We start from the raw sequence: 19,952 nt of genomic DNA on the forward strand, positions 1-19,952 counted from the left end.
GTCACGACACAGACTACATCCACATTAATGGTAGTCACGACACAGACTACATCCACATTAATGGTAGTCACGACACAGACTACATCCACATTAATGGTAGTCACGTCATGACACAGACTACATCCTCATTAATGGTAGTCACGACACGACACAGACTACATCCTCATTAATGGTAGTCACGACACGACACAGACTACATCCACATTAATGGCAGTCACGACACAGAATACATCCACATTAATGGCAGTCACGACACAGACTACATCCACATTAATGGTAGTCACGACACAGACTACATCCACATTAATGGTAGTCACATCACGACACAGACTACATCCACATTAATGGTAGTCACGTCACGACACAGACTACATCCACATTAATGGTAGTCACGACACAGACTACATCCACATTAATGGTAGTCACGTCACGACACAGACTACATCCACATTAATGGTAGTCACGTCATGACACAGACTACATCCACATTAATGGTAGTCACAACACAGACTACATCCACATTAATGGTAGTCACGACACAGACTACATCCACATTAATGGCAGTCACGACACAGAATACATCCACATTAATGGTAGTCACGACACAGACTACATCCACATTAATGGTAGTCACATCACGACACAGACTACATCCACATTAATGGTAGTCACGTCACGACACAGACTACATCCACATTAATGGTAGTCACGATACAGACTACATCCACATTAATGGTAGTCACGACACAGACTACATCCACATTAATGGTAGTCACTACACAGACTACATCCACATTAATGGTATTCACGATACAGACTACATCCACATTAATGGTAGTCACGACACGACACAGACTACATCCACATTAATGGTAGTCACGACACTACACAGACTACATCCACTACTAGAAAAGTCATCCATCACAAATGTAATAAAGAACATCCGAAATAAACAATTATTTAAATATAAACTACTACAGATGTCAGCAGAGAGCATTCTAGACTAAAGGTCTCTCCCTATAGATAGAAAGACAGACAGACAACTGGGCAGACAGCCAGACAGCCAGACCGATGGACAGGCAGACAGCTCGACCGACTTGATAGACGGACAAACAATCACAGACAGACAGGGCAACTACATCTCAGGGAGAAATTGATCAAGCCAAATCGACATTCACAATATGATTGAATGATGTCAGAATCCGCCAAATCAAATCACTCAAACTTTCTTTGTTGCCAAGTCATCGTCCTCCTGCTCTGCTCTGTACCGTAGGAGGCTTGGGGAATGTTGGATCAATTCTGTCATGCTACTGTTAAAATAACTGAATTTAGATGGTTCAATATTAAAATAGTATGAACTAAGGAGAGAGAGAGATACAGAGAGAGAGGGAGAGAAAGGGGATGGAAAGAGGAGAGAGAGAGAGAGAGAAAGGGGAGGGAAAGCGGAGAGAGAGAGAGAGAGAGAAAGGGGAGGGAAAGCGGAGAGAGAGAGAGAGAGAGAGAGAGAGGGGAGGGAAAGCGGAGAGAGAGAGAAAGGGGAGGGAAAGGGGAGAGAGAGAGAGGGAGAGAAAGGGGATGGGATGGAAAGAGGAGAGAGAGAAAGGGCAGGGAAAGCGGAGAGAGAGAGAGAGAGAGAGAGAGAGAAAGGGGAGGGAAAGCGGAGAGAGAGAGAGAGAAAGGGGAGGGAAAGCGGAGAGAGAGAGAGAGAGAGAAAGGGGAGGGAAAGCGGAGAGAGAGAGAGGGAGAGAAAGGGGATGGAAAGAGGAGAGAGAGAAAGGGCAGGGAAAGCGGAGAGAGAGAGAGAGAGAGAGAGAGAAAGGGGAGGGAAAGAGAGGAGAGCATTAAAGAGTGAGAGAGAGCGAGAGAGAGAGCACTAAAGAAAGACAATTGAGGACATCAGAAAGAGAGAGAGCAACAGCGAGAGAGAGAACAGCATTAAGAGAACAACAGAGAGCGAGAGTGACACAGAGAGGGAGAGTGACTGTGAGAGAGAGACAGAGAAAGAGAGCGTAACACCGAGAGAGAGAGAACAACAGAGAGAGAGAGTGACACAGAGAGGAAGAGTGACTGTTCCGTCTTTCCCAGGCAGAAGCGCTTGCTGACTCCCCCTCCTCCCCACCTTGCTCTCCCTCCGGGGGCCTGTCATTGGTTTGCGTTGCTAGTGACTCGGCTGCCTGCCTGCTCACTACTCCTGCCTGTGTGTGACTCGGCTACCGTCTCTCTGCCTGTCTGTTTCTCTGACTGGCTGCCTGTTTCCCTGGCTGAGTAGCTGCCTGGCTGGCTGCCTGGTTCTCTGACTGTCTGCCTGTTTTCCTGGCTGAGTAGCTGCCTGGCTGGCTGCCTGGTTCTCTGACTGTCTGCCTGTTTCCCTGGCTGAGTAGCTGCCTGGCTGGCTGCCTAGTTCTCTGACTGTCTGCCTGTTTCCCTGGCTGGTACCTTTTCTGCTGCAGCACTCCGTCCAGGTCGTGCTGTTTGTTTCGTAGAAGCCTCTGGAGGTGCTGTATTTCTGTCTGGTAGGAGGCTGCCCTCCCTGCAAAGTCCTCCTCCTGCTCCACCAGCCTCTGGCCCAGAACCCCCAGGCTGCAGGCTGCCTGCTTCTTGTACACCTGGAGGGGGAGAAGAGGAGGCAGTCAGACCGCTGGCTGTTCCTGGAGAGAGAGAGAGGCTCCCTGTGAGAGAGAGGAGACCCTGTCAGGGGGATGGCTCCACCACAGAATGGACATTTAGCACCACCACTACTACCAGCACCTTGAGGAGCATAGGAGAACTAAGGCTATTAAGTACTCAGACACTGGACCACTGGAGTACCCAGACACTGGACCACTGGAGTACCCAGACACTGGACCACTGAGCCACTGGACCACTGGAGTACCCAGACACTGGACCACTGAGCCACTGTACCACTGGAGTACCCAGACACTGGACCACTGGAGTACTCAGACACTGGACCACTGGAGTACTCAGACACTGGACCACTGGAGTACTCAGACACTGGACCACTGGAGTACCCAGACACTGGACCACTGAGCCACTGGACCACTGGAGTACCCAGACACTGGACCACTGAGCCACTGTACCACTGGAGTACCCAGACACTGGACCACTGGAGTACCCAGACACTGGACCACTGAGCCACTGGACCACTGGAGTACCCAGACACTGGACCACTGAGCCACTGTACCACTGGAGTACCCAGACACTGGACCACTGGAGTACCCAGACACTGGACCACTGGAGTACCCAGACACTGGACCACTCAGACACTGGACCACTGGAGTACCCAGACACTGGACCACTGGAGTACCCAGACACTGGACCTACTGCAGGGTAAGGTAAGGATTTGGGGAAGGGAGAGAGAGGGGTACTTGTTTACCTTCTAATGTGTGTGTTAGTGTGTTTGTCTCAGTATGTGTGTTAGTGTGTCTGTGTGTGAGAGCACTCAGAGGTGCAGTTATCCACTGTCCAGCAGCCCACCCAGGCAATCATTAACTTCATCCACTGTCCAGCAGCCCACCCAGGCAATCATTAACTTCATCCACTGTCCAGCAGCCCACCCAGGCAATCATTAACTTCATCCACTGTCCAGCAGCCCACCCAGGCAATCATTAACTTCATCCACTGTCCAGCAGCCCACCCAGGCAATCATTAACTTCATCCACTGTCCAGCAGTGCACCCAGGCAATCATTAACTTCATCCACTGTCCAGCAGCCCACCCAGGCAATCATTAACTTCATCCACTGTCCAGCAGCCCACCCAGGCAATCATTAACTTCATCCACCTTCCAGCAGCCCACCCAGGCATTCACTAACTTCATCCACCTTCCAGCAGCCCATCCAGGCAATCATTAACTTCATCCACCTTCCAGCAGCCCACCCAGGCAATCACTAACTTCATCCACCTTCCAGCAGCCCACTCAGGCAATCATTAACTTCATCCACTGTCCAGCAGCCCACTCAGGCATTCATTAACTTCATCCACCTTCCAGCAGCCCACCCAGGCAATCATTAACTTCATCCACCTTCCAGCAGCCCACTCAGGCAATCATTAACTTCATCCACTGTCCAGCAGCCCACTCAGGCAATCATTAACTTCATCCACCTTCCAGCAGCCCACCCAGGCAATCATTAACTTCATCCACCTTCCAGCAGCCCACTCAGGCAATCATTAACTTCATCCACTGTCCAGCAGCCCACCCAGGCAATCATAAACTTCATCCACTGTCCAGCAGCCCACCCAGGCAATCATTAACTTCATCCACTGTCCAGCAGCCCACCCAGGCAATAATTAACTTCATCCACTGTCCAGCAGCCCACCCAGGCAATCATTAACTTCATCCACCTTCCAGCAGCCCACCCAGGCAATCATTAACTTCATCCACTGTCCAGCAGCCCACCCAGGCAATCATTAACTTCATCCACTGTCCAGCAGCCCACCCAGGCAATCATAAACTTCATCCACTGTCCAGCAGCCCACCCAGGCAATCATTAACTTCATCCACTGTCCCACAGCCCAGCCAGGCATTCATAAACTTCATCCACTGTCCCACAGCCCACCCAGGCATTCCTTAACTTCATCCACTGTCCCACAGCCCAGCCAGGCATTCATAAACTTCATCCACTGTCCCACAGCCCACCCAGGCATTCCTTAACTTCATCCACTGTCCCACAGCCCAGCCAGGCATTCATAAACTTCATCCACTGTCCCACAGCCCAGCCAGGCATTCATAAACTTCATCCACTGTCCCACAGCCCAGCCAGGCATTCATAAACTTCATCCACTGTCCCACAGCCCAGCCAGGCATTCATTAACTTCATCCACTGTCCCACAGCCCAGCCAGGCATTCATAAACTTTATCCACTGTCCCACAGCCCAGCCAGGCATTTATAAACTTCATCCACTGTCCAGCAGCCCACCCCAGGCACAAATAAACTTCATATACTGCCCCCCAGCCCAACCAGGCATTCATAAACTTCATCCACTGTCCCATATCCCAGCTAGGCATTCATAAACTTCATCCACTGTCCCCCAGCCCAGCCAGGCATTCATAAATGTAATTATCACAGAAAAAAGGTGTCTTGACATTATTTCCCCATCATTCTTGCCTAGCGTTTCGTTTGGTACAGCGGGGGTTAATATAAGTCTCGATGTGTGCCTATCTTGCTTGTGCAATATGTTGCTGGTAGACAGAGAAGGAGAGCTGGTAGAGACAGAATGAGAGAGAAGGAGAGAGAAAAGAAGGAGAGAGGAGAGAGAGAAGGAGAGAGAAAAGAAGGAGAGAGGAGAGAGAGAGAAGGAGAGAGAAAATAAAGAGAGAGGAGAGAGAGAAGGAGAGCTGGGCTATCTGTTGCTGAGGCAGGGCTGAGTAAAACAGGGCCTGAGAAAAACAGGGCTGTGTAAAACAGGGCTGAGTAAAACAGGGCTGAGTGAAACAGGGCTGAATGAAACAGGGCTGAGTAAAACAGGGCTGAGTAAAACAGGGCTGAGTAAAACAGGGCTGAGTGAAACAGGGCTGAGTAAAACAGGGCCTGAGTAAAACAGGGCTGAGTAAAACAGGGCTGAGTGAAGCAGGGCTGAGTGAAGCAGGGCTGAGTAAAACAGGGCTGAGTGAAGCAGGGCTGAGTAAAACAGGGCTGAGTAAAACAGGGCTGAGTAAAACAGGGCTGAGTAAAACAGGGCTGAGTGAAACAGGGCTGAGTGAAGCAGGGCTGAGTGAAACAGGGCTGAGAGAAACAGGGCTGAGTAAAACAGGGCTGAGTAAAACAGGGCTGAGTAAAACAGGGCTGAGTAAAACAGGGCTGAGTGAAACAGGGCTGAGTAAAACAGGGCCTGAGTAAAACAGGGCTGAGTAAAACAGGGCTGAGTGAAGCAGGGCTGAGTGAAGCAGGGCTGAGTAAAACAGGGCTGAGTAAAACAGGGCTGTGTAAAACAGGGCTGAGTAAAACAGGGCTGAGTGAAACAGGGCTGAATGAAACAGGGCTGAATGAAACAGGGCTGAGTAAAACAGGGCTGAGTAAAACAGGGCTGAGTAAAACAGGGCTGAGTGAAACAGGGCTGAGTAAAACAGGGCCTGAGTAAAACAGGGCTGAGTAAAACAGGGCTGAGTGAAGCAGGGCTGAGTGAAGCAGGGCTGAGTAAAACAGGGCCGAGTAAAACAGGGCTGAGTAAAACAGGGCTGAGTGAAGCAGGGCTGAGTAAAACAGGGCTGAGTGAAGCAGGGCTGAGTATCAGATCCCCTCTACAACACAGCAGAACTATGAGTCTATATCAGACCCACTCTCTACAACACAGCAGAACTATGAGTCTATATTAGATCCCCTCTCTACAACACAGCAGAACTATGAGTCTATATCAGATCCACTCTCTACAACACAGCAGAACTATGAGTCTATATTAGATCCCCTCTCTACAACACAGCAGAACTATGAGTCTATATCAGATCCTCTCTACAACACAGCAGAACTATGAGTCTATATCAGATCCTCTCTACAACACAGCAGAACTATGAGTCTATATCAGATCCTCTCTACAACACAGCAGAACTATGAGTCTATATCAGATCCTCTCTACAACACAGCAGAACTATGAGTCTATATCAGATCCACTCTCTACAACACAGCAGAACTATGAGTCTATATTAGATCCCCTCTCTACAACACAGCAGAACTATGAGTCTATATCAGATCCTCTCTACAACACAGCAGAACTATGAGTCTATATCAGATCCTCTCTACAACACAGCAGAACTATGAGTCTATATCAGATCCCCTCTACAACACAGCAGAACTATGAGTCTATATCAGATCCCCTCTCTACAACACAGCAGAACTATGAGTCTATATCAGATCCCCTCTACAACACAGCAGAACTATGAGTCTATATCAGATCCCCTCTACAACACAGCAGAACTATGAGTCTATATCAGATCCCCTCTCCGCGGGGTCGGAGGAAAGCAGATGTTTCAGGTTTTTAGGTATCCAGTATTTTCAACCTAACTTCTGTTAACCCTGAGAAATGGATGTGGGGACAACTCTCTGGCATCTTTTAATGTCTGCTACACTAGGTTCCATTGTCTCCAGCAGCACACTACACTAGGTTCCATTGTCTCCAGCAGCACACTACACTAGGTTCCATTGTCCCCAGCAGCACACTACACTAGGTTCCATTGTCCCCAGCAGCACACTACACTAGGTTCCATTGTCCCCAGAAGCACACTACACTAGGTTCCATTGTCCTCAGTAGCACACTACACTAGGTTCCATTGTCCTCAGTAGTACACTACACTAGGTTCCATTGTCCCCAGTAGCACACTACACTAGGTTCCATTGTCCCCAGCAGCACACTACACTAGGTTCCATTGTCCCCAGCAGCACACTACACTAGGTTCCATTGTCCCCAGCACACTACACTAGGTTCCATTGTCCCCAGCAGCACACTACACTAGGTTCCATTGTCTCCAGCAGCACACTACACTAGGTTCCATTGTCCCCAGCACACTACACTAGGTTCTATTGTCCCCAGCAGCACACTACACTAGGTTCCATTGTCCCCAGCAGCACACTACACTAGGTTCCATTGTCCCCAGCAGCACACTACACTAGGTTCCATTGACCCCAGCAGCACACTACACTAGGTTCCATTGTCCCCAGCAGCACACTACACTAGGTTCCATTGTCCCCAGCAGCACACTACACTAGGTTCCATTGTCCCCAGCAGCACACTACACTAGGTTCCATTGTCCCCAGAAGCACACTACACTAGGTTCCATTGTCCCCAGCAGCACACTACACTAGGTTCCATTGTCCCCAGCAGCACACTACACTAGGTTCCATTGTCCCCAGAAGCACACTACACTAGGTTCCATTGTCCTCAGTAGCACACTACACTAGGTTCCATTGTCCTCAGTAGTACACTACACTAGGTTCCATTGTCCCCAGTAGCACACTACACTAGGTTCCATTGTCCCCAGCAGCACACTACACTAGGTTCCATTGTCCCCAGCAGCACACTACACTAGGTTCCATTGTCCCCAGCAGCACACTACACTAGGTTCCATTGGCCCCAGCAGCACACTACACTAGGTTCCATTGTCCCCAGCAGCACACTACACTAGGTTCCATTGTACACAGTAGCACACTACACTAGGTTCCATTGTCCCCAGCAGCACACTACACTAGGTTCCATTGTCCCCAGCAGCACACTACACTAGGTTCCATTGTCCCCAGCAGCACACTACACTAGGTTCCATTGTCCCCAGCAGCACACTACACTAGGTTCCATTGTCTCCAGCAGCACACTACACTAGGTTCCATTGTCCCCAGCAACACACTACACTAGGTTCCATTGTACACAGTAGCACACTACACTAGGTTCCATTGTCCCCAGCAGCACACTACACTAGGTTCCATTGTCCCCAGCAGCACACTACACTAGGTTCCATTGTACACAGTAGCACACTACACTAGGTTCCATTGTCCCCAGCAGCACACTACACTAGATTCCATTGTCCCCAGCAGCACACTACACTAGGTTCCATTGTCCCCAGCAGCACACTACACTAGGTTCTATTGTCCCCAGCAGCACACTACACTAGGTTCCATTGTCCCCAGCAGCACACTACACTAGGTTCCATTGTCCCCAGCAGCACACTACACTAGATTCCATTGTCCCCAGCAGCACACTACACTAGATTCCATTGTCCCCAGCAGCACACTACACTAGGTTCCATTGTCCCCAGCAGCACACTACACTAGGTTCCATTGTCCTCAGCAACACACTACACTAGGTTCCATTGTCTGACACGGCGTTGATGTGGCTCTAGGGTGTTGTGTTATCGAGGTAGTTACGAGTGATGGGAGCTAGATGACTTCATGAATTCCTTCAACAGTATTTCCCAAAGCAGAGGGTGTGAATATCAAACCGTGCCGTGTTTCCTCAAAGTAATATGGGTCCCGGAATCAGAAGGGAATAAGCAGGAAACAAGGAATGCTCCCACCAGCATTTAGGGAAAACATAGACATGTTGGGGGAAGTTGCATGTTGGCAAAACCTATTGGTGTGTTACTATGGTTACTTGACTACATAGCCAGGGAAATGTCTGAAACAGTAAACCATGCACAGGGTGTTTCCCCTACTGCTACTTAGGGGGATTGAAAGCAAAGGTTTCTCTCCATCTCTCTCCCTCCTTCTCTCTCTCTCTCTCCAAGTGACAACAGCTCATTAGCACAGAGAGACAGCCACTGCTCCCTCCCTCTAGGGTGTCAGTCGGTCCTCTTCCTCAGAGAGACAGCCACCTCTAGGGTGTCGGTCGGTCCTATTCCACAGAGAGACAGCCACCTCTAGGGTGTCGGTCGGTCCTCTTCCACAGAGAGACAGCCACCTCTAGGGTGTCAGTCAGTCCTCTTCCACAGAGAGACAGCCACCTCTAGGGTGTCAGTCAGTCCTCTTCCACAGAGAGACAGCCACCTCTAGGGTGTCGGTCGGTCCTCTTCCACAGAAAGACAGCCACCTCTAGGGTGTCAGTCGGTCCACACAGAGAGACAGCCACCTCTAGGGTGTCGGTCGGTCCTCTTCCACAGAGAGACAGCCACCTCTAGGGTGTCAGTCGGTCCTCTTCCACAGAGAAACAGCCACCTCTAGGGTGTCAGTCGGTCCTCTTCCACAGAGAGACAGCCACCGCTTCCTCCCTCTAGGGTGTCAGTCGGTCCTCTTCCACAGAGAGACAGCCACCTCTAGGGTGTCAGTCACTCCTCTTCCACAGAGAGACAGCTACCTCTAGGGTGTCGGTCGGTCCTCTTCCACAGAGAGACAGCCACCTCTAGGGTGTCGGTCGGTCCTCTTCCACAGAGAGACAGCCACCTCTAGGGTGTCAGTCGGTCCACACAGAGAGACAGCCACCGCTCCCTCCCTCTAGGGTGTCAGTCGGTCCTCAGAGAGACAGCCACCGCTCCCTCCCTCTAGGGTGTCAGTCGGTCCACAGAGAGACAGCCACCGCTCCCTCCCTCTAGGGTGTCAGTCGGTCCTCAGAGAGACAGCCACCGCTCCCTCCCTCTAGGGTGTCAGTCGGTCCTCAGAGAAACAGCCACCGCTCCCTCCCTCTAGGGTGTCAGTCGGTCCTCAGAGAGACAGCCACCGCTCCCTCCCTCTAGGGTGTCAGTCGGTCCTCTTCCACAGAGAGACAGCCACCGCTCCCTCCCTCTAGGGTGTCAGTCGGTCCTCAGAGAAACAGCCACCGCTCCCTCCCTCTAGGGTGTCAGTCGGTCCTCTTCCACAGAGAGACAGCCACCGCTCCCTCCCTCTAGGGTGTCAATCGGTCCTCAGAGAAACAGCCACCGCTCCCTCCCTCTAGGGTGTCAGTCGGTCCTCTTCCACAGAGAGACAGCCACCGCTCCCTCCTTCTAGGGTGTCAGTCAGTCCTCTTCCACAGAGAGACAGCCACCGCTCCCTCCCTCTAGGGTGTCAGTCGGTCCTCAGAGAGACAGCTGAGGAGAGAGCAGAGCTGCTGCTGTGCAAATCAACAATGAACCTTTCAGCCAGGAAGCAGAGGGGCGGGGCAGTAAAAAGACGCGGTCTATTAAAACACATTGGAGGCCCCTCACCCTTCGGTGTTGTCTAAATGTACTGCTGATATGATAAAATAGGTCCTAGCAGACATTATTCTTTACGATCAGACCGGATTCTTTTTTCAACTCCTATAAATCATTTTCAATAATAACAGTATTACCGCCAAAGTTCTACTGCCTGGTATGCGCTCTCTCTTCCTCATACACAATCTCTCTCATCCCCTTCTCTCTCCTTCATCTCTCTCCCTCTAACCCCTCTTCTCTCTCTCTCTCTTCCTCACACACAATCTCTCTCTCTATCTCTCCCATCCCCTTCTCCCTCCTTCATCTCTCTCCCTCTAACCCCTCTCTCCATCTCTCTCCCTCTAACCCCTCTTCTCTCTCTCCATCTCTCCCATCCCCTTCTCCCTCCATCTCTCTCCCTCTAACCCCTCTTCTCTCCCTCCATCTCTCTCCCTCTAACCCCCCCATCTCTTTCTCCATCTAAGCCCCATCTCTCTCTCCCCCCATCTCTCTCTCCATCTAAGCCCCATCTCTCTCTCCCCCCATCTCTCTCTCTCCATCCTCTGAATATATCATGGTGTGTATAGAAGTCACGGTTGTATTTGACTGGATTTAATAATGCACAGACTAGCGTCAAGTCCAAAAATAAACTCACGACAGAAATAGCAATCTACCCATAAATAAAACACCTGTCTTAGGCTACAGTCCACTCTCCACCAATGGGCTTCACCATAGGGTAACCCGTCTCTGAACAGTCAGCCAGGCTAACCCGTCTCTGAACAGTCAGCCAGGCTAACCCGTCTCTGAGCAGTCAGCCACACTAACCCATCTCTGAACAGTCAGCCAGGCTAACCCGTCTCTGAGTAGTCAGCCACACTGAGCGGTCAGTCAGCCAGGCTAACCCGTCTCTGAACAGTCAGCCACACTAACCCGTCTCTGAGTAGTCAGCCACACTGAGCAGTCAGTCAGCCAGGCTAACCCGTCTCTGAGCAGTCAGCCACACTAACCCATCTCTGAGCAGTCAGCCACACTGAGCAGTCAGTCAGCCAGGCTAACCCGTCTCTGAGCAGTCAGCCAGGCTAACCCGTCTCTGAGCAGTCAGCCACACTGAGCAGTCAGTCAGCCAGGCTAACCCGTCTCTGAGCAGTCAGCCAGGCTAACCCGTCTCTGAGCAGTCAGCCATGCTAACCTGTCTCTGAGCAGTAACCACGCTAACCTGTCTCTGAACAGTCAACCAGGCTAAAGTCATTACATTATCTCTCTGAGTAGAAACAGACACAGTGAATAACCTCTACGTGGAGAAGTCATTACGTTATCTCTCTGAGTAGAAACAGACATAGTGAATAACCTCTACGTGGAGAAGTCACTACGTTATCTCTCTGAGTAGAAACAGACATAGTGAATAACCTCTACGTGGAGAAGTCACTACGTTATCTCTCTGAGTAGAAACAGACATAGTGAATAACCTCTACGTGGAGAAGTCACTACGTTATCTCTCTGAGTAGAAACAGACATAGTGAATAACCTCTACGTGGAGAAGTCACTACGTTATCTCTCTGAGTAGAAACAGACACAGTGAATAACCTCTACGTGGAGAAGTCACTACGTTATCTCTCTGAGTAGAAACAGACATAGTGAATAACCTCTACGTGGAGAAGTCATTACGTTATCTCTCTGAGTAGAAACAGACACAGTGAATAACCTCTACGTGGAGAAGTCATTACGTTATCTCTCTGAGTAGAAACAGACATAGTGAATAACCTCTACGTGGAGAAGTCACTACGTTATCTCTCTGAGTAGAAACAGACATAGTGAATAACCTCTACGTGGAGAAGTCACTACGTTATCTCTCTGAGTAGAAACAGACATAGTGAATAACCTCTACGTGGAGAAGTCACTACGTTATCTCTCAGAGTAGAAACAGACATAGTGAATAACCTCTACGTGGAGAAGTCACTACGTTATCTCTCTGAGTAGAAACAGACATAGTGAATAACCTCTACGTGGAGAAGTCATTACGTTATCTCTCTGAGTAGAAACAGACACAGTGAATAACCTCTACGTGGAGAAGTCATTACGTTATCTCTCTGAGTAGAAACAGACACAGCCTGCCTTCTGATCGACCACATTATGAAGAACACAATGAACAGCTCAGACATGAGGAGACAGGGACCTTTAGTAGAGATAGAGGCTGCAGAACAGAGACAGAGACATGAGGAGACAGGGACGTTTAGTAGAGATGGTCTTGTTCTAGTCCTGATAGAGGTCAACAACAGTCTGGTGTGTTGTTCTAGTCCTGATAGAGGTCAACAACAGTCTGGTGTGTTGTTCTAGTCCTGATAGAGGTCAACAACAGTCTGGTGTGTTGTTCTAGTCCTGATAGAGGTCAACAACAGTCTGATGTGTTGTTCTAGTCCTGATAGAGGTCAACAACAGTCTGGTGTGTTGTTCTAGTCCTGATAGAGGTAGGGTCAACAACAGTCTGGTGTGTTGTTCTAGTCCTGATAGAGGTCAACAACAGTCTGATGTGTTGTTCTAGTCTTGATAGAGGTAGGGTCAACAACAGTCTGATGTGTTGTTCTAGTCCTGATAGAGGTCAACAACAGTCTGGTGTGTTGTTCTAGTCCTGATAGAGGTCAACAACAGTGTGGTGTGTTGTTCTAGAGCTGATAGAGGTAGGGTCAACGACAGTCTGATGTGGTTTCATCAGACCACATCAGAAACATCACACTTGGTGTAAATCTTTTGGTACTCATTCACCATCACATGTACTTGCCATGATATTGAGAAACTCATTTTCATGAATGTTTTTGAAATTGTGAAAATATTCTAAATGTCTCGAGTACCTTTGACCTCTTTAATGAACTTGAAAAATGTACCATAAGGTGTAAAGAAATTACCTAACTTCTCTCTCTCCATCCCTCTCTCTCCCTCCCTCTCTCCATTCCTCCATCTATCTCTCTCCATCCCTCTCACTCACTCCCTCTCTCTCTCTCTCTCTCTCTCTCCATCCCCCTCTCCCTCTCTCTCCATCCCCCTCTCCCCATTCCCCTCTCCCTCCCTCTCTCTCTCTCACGCTCTCTCCATCCCCCTCTCCCTCTCTCTCCATCCCCCTCTCCCTCTCTCTCCATTCCCCTCTCCCTCCCTCTCTCTCCCTCCCTCTCTCTCCATCCCCCTCTCCCTCCCCCTCTCTCCCTCCCTCCATCCCTCTCACTCCCTCCCTCCCTCTCTCTCACTCTCTCTCTCTCCATCACCCTCTCTCCCTTCCTCTCTCTCCCTCCCTCCCTCCATCTCTCTCTCTCCCTCCATCTCTCTCTCCCTCTCTTCCTCAGAGCATGTGTCCATGATGAGTGTTCCTCAGCCTGACCCGGATGAGATGCCCCCCTCCACCGTCAACCCTGTCACCACCCCCACCCTGAGCCCGACCCCACCAATCACAGACGAGCTGGAGTGTAAGATCTGTTACCAGCGTTACAATGTCCACAACCGCAGGCCCAAGATCCTGGACTGCCTCCACCGGGTGTGTGCCCGCTGCCTCAACAAGATCCTGGACACGGGGGACGTCTTGGGCTGCATTTCCTGCCCCTTCTGCCGACACGAAACAGAGGTCAGCGAATACGAGGTGTCGGGCCTCCCCGACGACTCCAACGTCATATCCTGCCTGGCTGTCAGGGATAAGTCCTGGAGCTCTGACCAAGAGGTGACCCTCACCCCCAAGAGCCTGTCCTCCACCTCCCCCTCGCTTCACTCCTCCAACTGCCTGGTGATCACTATCATGGAGGTTCAGAGGGACACGGGGCCCGGGGGCCTGGGAAGCTCAGACCACTTCACAGAGCACAGCCTGGACTCTATCTCCGTGGGCTCCAACGGGCAGGAGGTTCAGGAAGCCCTGTCCAAGTTGTGTTCGCACGTCCCCAGGTTCCTGGTGTGGCTCCTGGGGCTGTTCTACTTCGGGTCCCTGCCCCTGGGCATCTACCTGCTGGTGATCCAGAGGGTGACGCTGGGCATAGTCTGTGTGAGCCTGGTACCGTCCAGTCTGACTGTGTGTCTGGTCTATGGGTTCTGCCAGTGTCTCTGCCAGGGCATGTGTGACTGCTCGTCTAGGGGCTGACTGACTGACTCAACAAGGTACTGACAGATGCTGGGGTTGGAGGGAGGGAAAATACTGGACTGTTGGAATCAACATGGTGTCCTTTACTGCCCCAATCTAACAACCAGCCGGGTTGGAGGGAGGGAAAATACTGGACTGTTGTAGTCAACATGGTGTCCTTTACTGCCCCAATCTAGTGACCAGCCGGGTTGGAGGGAGGGAAAATACTGGACTGTTGGAATCAACATGGCGTCCTTTACTGCCCCAATCTAACAACCAGCCGGGTTGGAGGGAGGGAAAATACTGGACTGTTGGAATCAACATGGTGTCCTTTACTGCCCCAATCTAGTGACCAGCCGGGTTGGAGGGAGGGAAAATACTGGACTGTTGGAATCAACATGGCGTCCTTTACTGTCCCAATCTAACAACCAGCCGGGTTGGAGGGAGGGAAAATACTGGACTGTTGGAATCAACATGGCGTCCTTTACTGCCCCAATCTAACAACCAGCCGGGTTGGAGGGAGGGAAAATACTGGACTGTTGGAATCAACATGGTGTCCTTTACTGCCCCAATCTAGTGACCAGCCGGGTTGGAGGGAGGGAAAATACTGGACTGTTGGAATCAACATGGCGTCCTTTACTGTCCCAATCAGAACAAGGGGATTGACAATCTCTGTATTGAAAGCTGTTTGCTGAACTCTCCATACAGTCTGTGGATTGAGAACTGGCGCCAACGGGCATTCCAGCCCTGTGTGAGAGACTGGAGACTGGAGACTGGAGACTAATGGAGGGCTGGGTAACAATGGATTGTTGTTGTCAAATTATAAAGCAGGTTTGGCAAACTGTCTCAGAACCTTCCAGTCAAACTGTCAATATGTCTCAGAGCCTTTCAGTCAAACTGTCAATATGTCTCAGAACCTTCCAGGCAAACTGTCAATATGTCTCAGAGCCTTCCAGTCAAACTGTCAATATGTCTCAGAGCCTTCAACTGTCAATATGTCTCAGAGCCTTCAACTGTCAATATGTCTCAGAACCTTCCAGTCAAACTCTCAATATGTCTCAGAACCTTCCAGGCAAACTGTCAATATGTCTCAGAACCTTCCAGTCAAACTGTCAATATGTCTCAGAGCCTTTCAGTCAAACTGTCAATATGTCTCAGAACCTTCCAGTCAAACTGTCAATATGTCTCAGAGCCTTCCAGTCAAACTGTCAATATGTCTCAGAACCTTCCAGTCAAACTGTCAATATGTCTCAGAACCTTCCAGTCAAACTGTCAATATGTCTCAGAACCTTCCAGTCAAACTGTCAATATGTCTCAGAACCTTCCAGTCAAACTGTCAATATGTCTCAGAACCTTCCAGTCAAACTCTCAATATGTCTCAGAACCTTCAACTCTCAATATGTCTCAGAGCCTTCCACTCAAACTCTCAATATGTCTCAGAACCTTCCAGTCAAACTGTCAATATGTCTCAGAGCCTTCCAGTCAAACTCTCAATATGTCTCAGAACCTTCCAGTCAATCTCTCAATATGTCTCAGAACCTTCCAGTTCTATAGGTTAGTTGTATTTCCATGTGCAACAACGGGGCCCTTTGGCAGTTAACAGTAAAGACAAGGGAGTTGCAGTTTCTAATAGATCAGATAATAGGAGCATTACCATTTAGCTCATCTAGTCCAGAGAGTCTGGAGACAAACAGGACCATAAAGATGTCTCTCTGTCTCCATGTTCCCTCAACTGGGCCTCAGAACCAGCTGGCTGACTGCTGTCCTGAGGCTCTATGGGGTTGGTTTGGGTTAGTGAACTGAGCCTCAGAACCAGCTGGCTGACTGCTGTCCTGAGGCTCTATGGGGTTGGTTTGGGTTAGTGAACTGAGCCTCAGAACCAGCTGGCTGACTGCTGTCCTGAGGCTCTATGGGGTTGGTTTGGGTTAGTGAACTGAGCCTCAGAAACAGCTGGCTGACTGCTGTCCTGAGGCTCTATGGGGTTGGTTTGGGTTAGTGAACTGAGCCTCAGAAACAGCTGGCTGACTGCTGTCCTGAGGCTCTATGGGGTTGGTTTGGGTTAGTGAACTGAGCCTCAGAACCAGCTGGCTGAGGGGACTCTTGTTTCCTCTCAGTTATTCTGTCTCTGATCAAACAGACCATGAGGATCCCAGCTCTAGAGGTTCATCTTGCCATATAACAGACTGACTGTGAAAAGGACAACTCCTTCAGGAGATACGATACATCATTGAAATAAACAGAAAATAATGATTCAATAATGGCTGTTTCTTGTTGCCTCTTTCTTTCTTCAAAACAACACATTTAGCTGATCAATGATTGGAGTTATTTCCCCCCAGATTAAACCAATCAAATGCATCCTACTTCCATCAACAGATTAAAGTCATCAGGAATAACATCAACTAGGCTATAATGAGGGGACAGAGTAGAGGCCGGCCGGCCAGCCTCCTACTACAGCCAGAGTAGAGTTCGGCCAGACAGCCAGAGTAGAGACCCGGCCAGCCTCCTGCTACAGAGTAGAGATCAGCCTCCTGCTACAGAGTAGAGGCCGACCAGCCTCCTGCTACAGCCAGAGTAGAGTTCGGCCAGACAGCCAGAGTAGAGACCCGGCCAGCCTCCTGCTACAGAGTAGAGATCAGCCTCCTGCTACAGAGTAGAGGCCGACCAGCCTCCTGCTACAGCCAGAGTAGAGTTCGGCCAGACAGCCAGAGTAGAGACCCGGCCAGCCTCCTGCTACAGAGTAGAGATCAGCCTCCTGCTACAGAGTAGAGGCCGACCAGCCTCCTGCTACAGCCAGAGTAGAGGCCGGCCTCCTGCTAGAGCCAGAGTACAGCCACACTAATTCTGACCAGAGCCTAATGGGTCCTGGTAGTGCACTACATAGGGAATAGGGTGCCATCTTGATCAGAGTGACAGGCAGCAGACATTATAGGATCAGTCTGTCACACTGTCTTCCTGTATATGAACAGCAGGACAGGATCAGTCTGTCACACTGTCTTCCTGTATACGAACAGCAGGACAGGATCAGTCTGTCACACTGTCTTCCTGTATATGAACAGCAGGACAGGATCAGTCTGTCACACTGTCTTTCTGTATACGAACAGCAGGACAGGATCAGTCTGTCACACTGTCTTCCTGTATATGAACAGCAGGACAGGACCCAGGTAAACACTCCTGTTCATAACATGTCCATTAACAGAGCCAGGGTAAACACTAGACACTCCTGTTCATAACATGTCTATTAACAGAGCCAGGGTAAACACTAGACACTCCTGTTCATAACATGTCCATTAACAGAGCCAGGGTAAACACTCCTGTTCATAACATGTCCATTAACAGAGCCACGGTAAACACTCCTGTTCATAACATGTCTATTAACAGAACCAGGGTAAACACTCCTGTTCATAACATGTCCATTAACAGAGCCAGGGTAAACACTCCTGTTCATAACATGTCTATTAACAGAGCCAGGGTAAACACTAGACACTCATGTTCATAACATGTCCATTAACAGAGACAGGGTAAACTCTCCTGTTGGATAAAACATTCACTCTTCTCTCCTGTTCATAACATGTCTATTAACAGAGCCAGGGTAAACACTCCTGATGGATAAAACATTCACTCTTCTCTCCTGTTCATAACATGTCTGTTAGAAAATGGTGCAAAATGGCAAAAACAAACCATTTAATTCTGAAGCAAAACCCCCAAATCTATATACGGAAACCAATCAAATATTAAACACCTTTTAAGGCATTTCAGGCAACTGTGTTGAATGAATTTTAATAGTGCTTTAATAATTTAGTCAATCTTCTCTCTCCCCTCAATTCTTTCATTCCCAACCTCTCTCCCTCCCCCTCCCGTCCCTCTTCCCCTCTCTCCCCCTCCCCCTCCCAGTTTTAGACAGGGTTTCTGTACAGCACTTTGAGATATCAGCTGATGTACGAAGGGCTATATAAATACATTTGATTTGATTTGACACCTCAAATCCCCTTCCCCCTTTTTCTCCAAAAAGGGACGATGGTCATTATGGCCAAACAGTTCTATTTTTGTTTCATCAGACCAGAAGACATTTCTCCAAAAAGTACGATCTTTGTCACCATGTGCAGTTACAAACCGTAGTCTGGCTTTTCTATGGCAGTTTTGGAGCAGTGGCTTCTTCCTTGCTGAGCGGCCTTTCAGGTTATGTCGATATAGGACTCGTTTTACTGTGGAAATAGATACTTTTGTACCCGTTTCCTCCAGCATCTTCACAAGGTACTTTGCTGTTGTTCTGGGATTGATTTGCTCTTTTAGCACCAAAGTACGTTCATCTCTAGGAGACAGAACGCGTCTCCTTCCTGAGCGGTATGACGGCTGCGTGGTGTTTATACTTGCGTACTATTGTTTGTAGAGATGAACGTGGTAACTTCAGGCGTTTGGAAAATGCTCCCAAGGATGAACCAGGGCTAGGGGGGGGGGGGGGGGGGGGGGGGGGGGGGGGGGGGGGGGGGGGGGGCTTTAATTTGAAGTCTAAAATAAGAATAAGCATAAAATACATTTCCAAAAAGGTCAAAGGTTAAATACCCCTTAACAGTCCTGTTAAGTAGTTAAAGACTATTGAACTAAAATATCCCTGATTCCCATCGCTGCATTACTTCTGTGAAAAGCTGTTTCCAGAATCCATGTCTCTTTTGTAACCCACACATGAAGTACTTTCATTTCAATCCTGTCGCATCTCCTCATTGCTTCTCCTCATCGCTTCTCCTCATCTCTTCTCCTCATCGCATCTCCTCATCGCTTCTCCTCATCGCTTCTCCTCATCGCTTCTCCTCATCGCTTCTCCTCATCGCTTCTCCTCATCGCATCTCCTCATCGCATCTCCTCATCGCTTCTCCTCATCGCATCTCCTCATCGCATCTCCTCATCGCTTCTCCTCATCGCTTCTCCTCATCGCTCGACAGCACACAGGCTGTGTACCAAATGGCACCAGAGCCCTATGGCACCTTATATAGTGCACTACTTTAGACCAGGGCCCTATGGCACCCTATTCCCTATATAGTGCACTACTTTAGACCAGGGCCCTATGGGGTAGTACATCACTAAAGGGAGCCAGGAGACAACCCCAGACACATTCTGCTAGGTGTTCAATCTGGAACCCAAAACAACATTTCTCTTAAAATAAGAGGAAACCACCAGAACAGAACATACAGCTGTCATGCAACTGCTGTGTAGCAATTACCCTCCCTGATTGGTTCTCAGAGAGGAAGACAGTCTAGTTCTGTCTCTCTCAGACACCAGTGAACCTGATTGGTTCTCAGAGAGGA

General features: G+C 49.5%; 2 protein-coding genes across 4 annotated transcripts in view; one reads left to right on the top strand and one right to left on the bottom strand.

Moving 5' to 3' along the window:
* LOC110518214 (centrosomal protein of 89 kDa-like) overlaps window positions 1-19,952 on the bottom strand; it is a 160,492-nt gene that overhangs the window by 11,828 nt on the left and 128,712 nt on the right. For all 3 annotated transcript variants that reach the window (XM_036963777.1, XM_036963776.1, XM_036963775.1), the window contains exon 15: window positions 2,437-2,606. In XM_036963777.1, the coding sequence (XP_036819672.1) occupies window positions 2,437-2,606 (170 nt within the window). The remainder of the gene's footprint in view (window positions 1-2,436; window positions 2,607-19,952) is intronic.
* LOC110518853 (E3 ubiquitin-protein ligase RNF182-like) lies at window positions 2,660-15,457 on the top strand. The gene is made up of 2 exons (XM_036963778.1): window positions 2,660-3,332; window positions 13,895-15,457. Exon 2 carries the CDS (start codon window positions 13,906-13,908, stop codon window positions 14,671-14,673), a length of 768 nt encoding a protein of 255 aa, XP_036819673.1. The 5' UTR covers window positions 2,660-3,332; window positions 13,895-13,905; the 3' UTR covers window positions 14,674-15,457.

Source organism: Oncorhynchus mykiss, chromosome 26, assembly GCF_013265735.2.
Source record: "Oncorhynchus mykiss isolate Arlee chromosome 26, USDA_OmykA_1.1, whole genome shotgun sequence".
NCBI classification, from domain to species: Eukaryota; Metazoa; Chordata; class Actinopteri; order Salmoniformes; family Salmonidae; genus Oncorhynchus; species Oncorhynchus mykiss.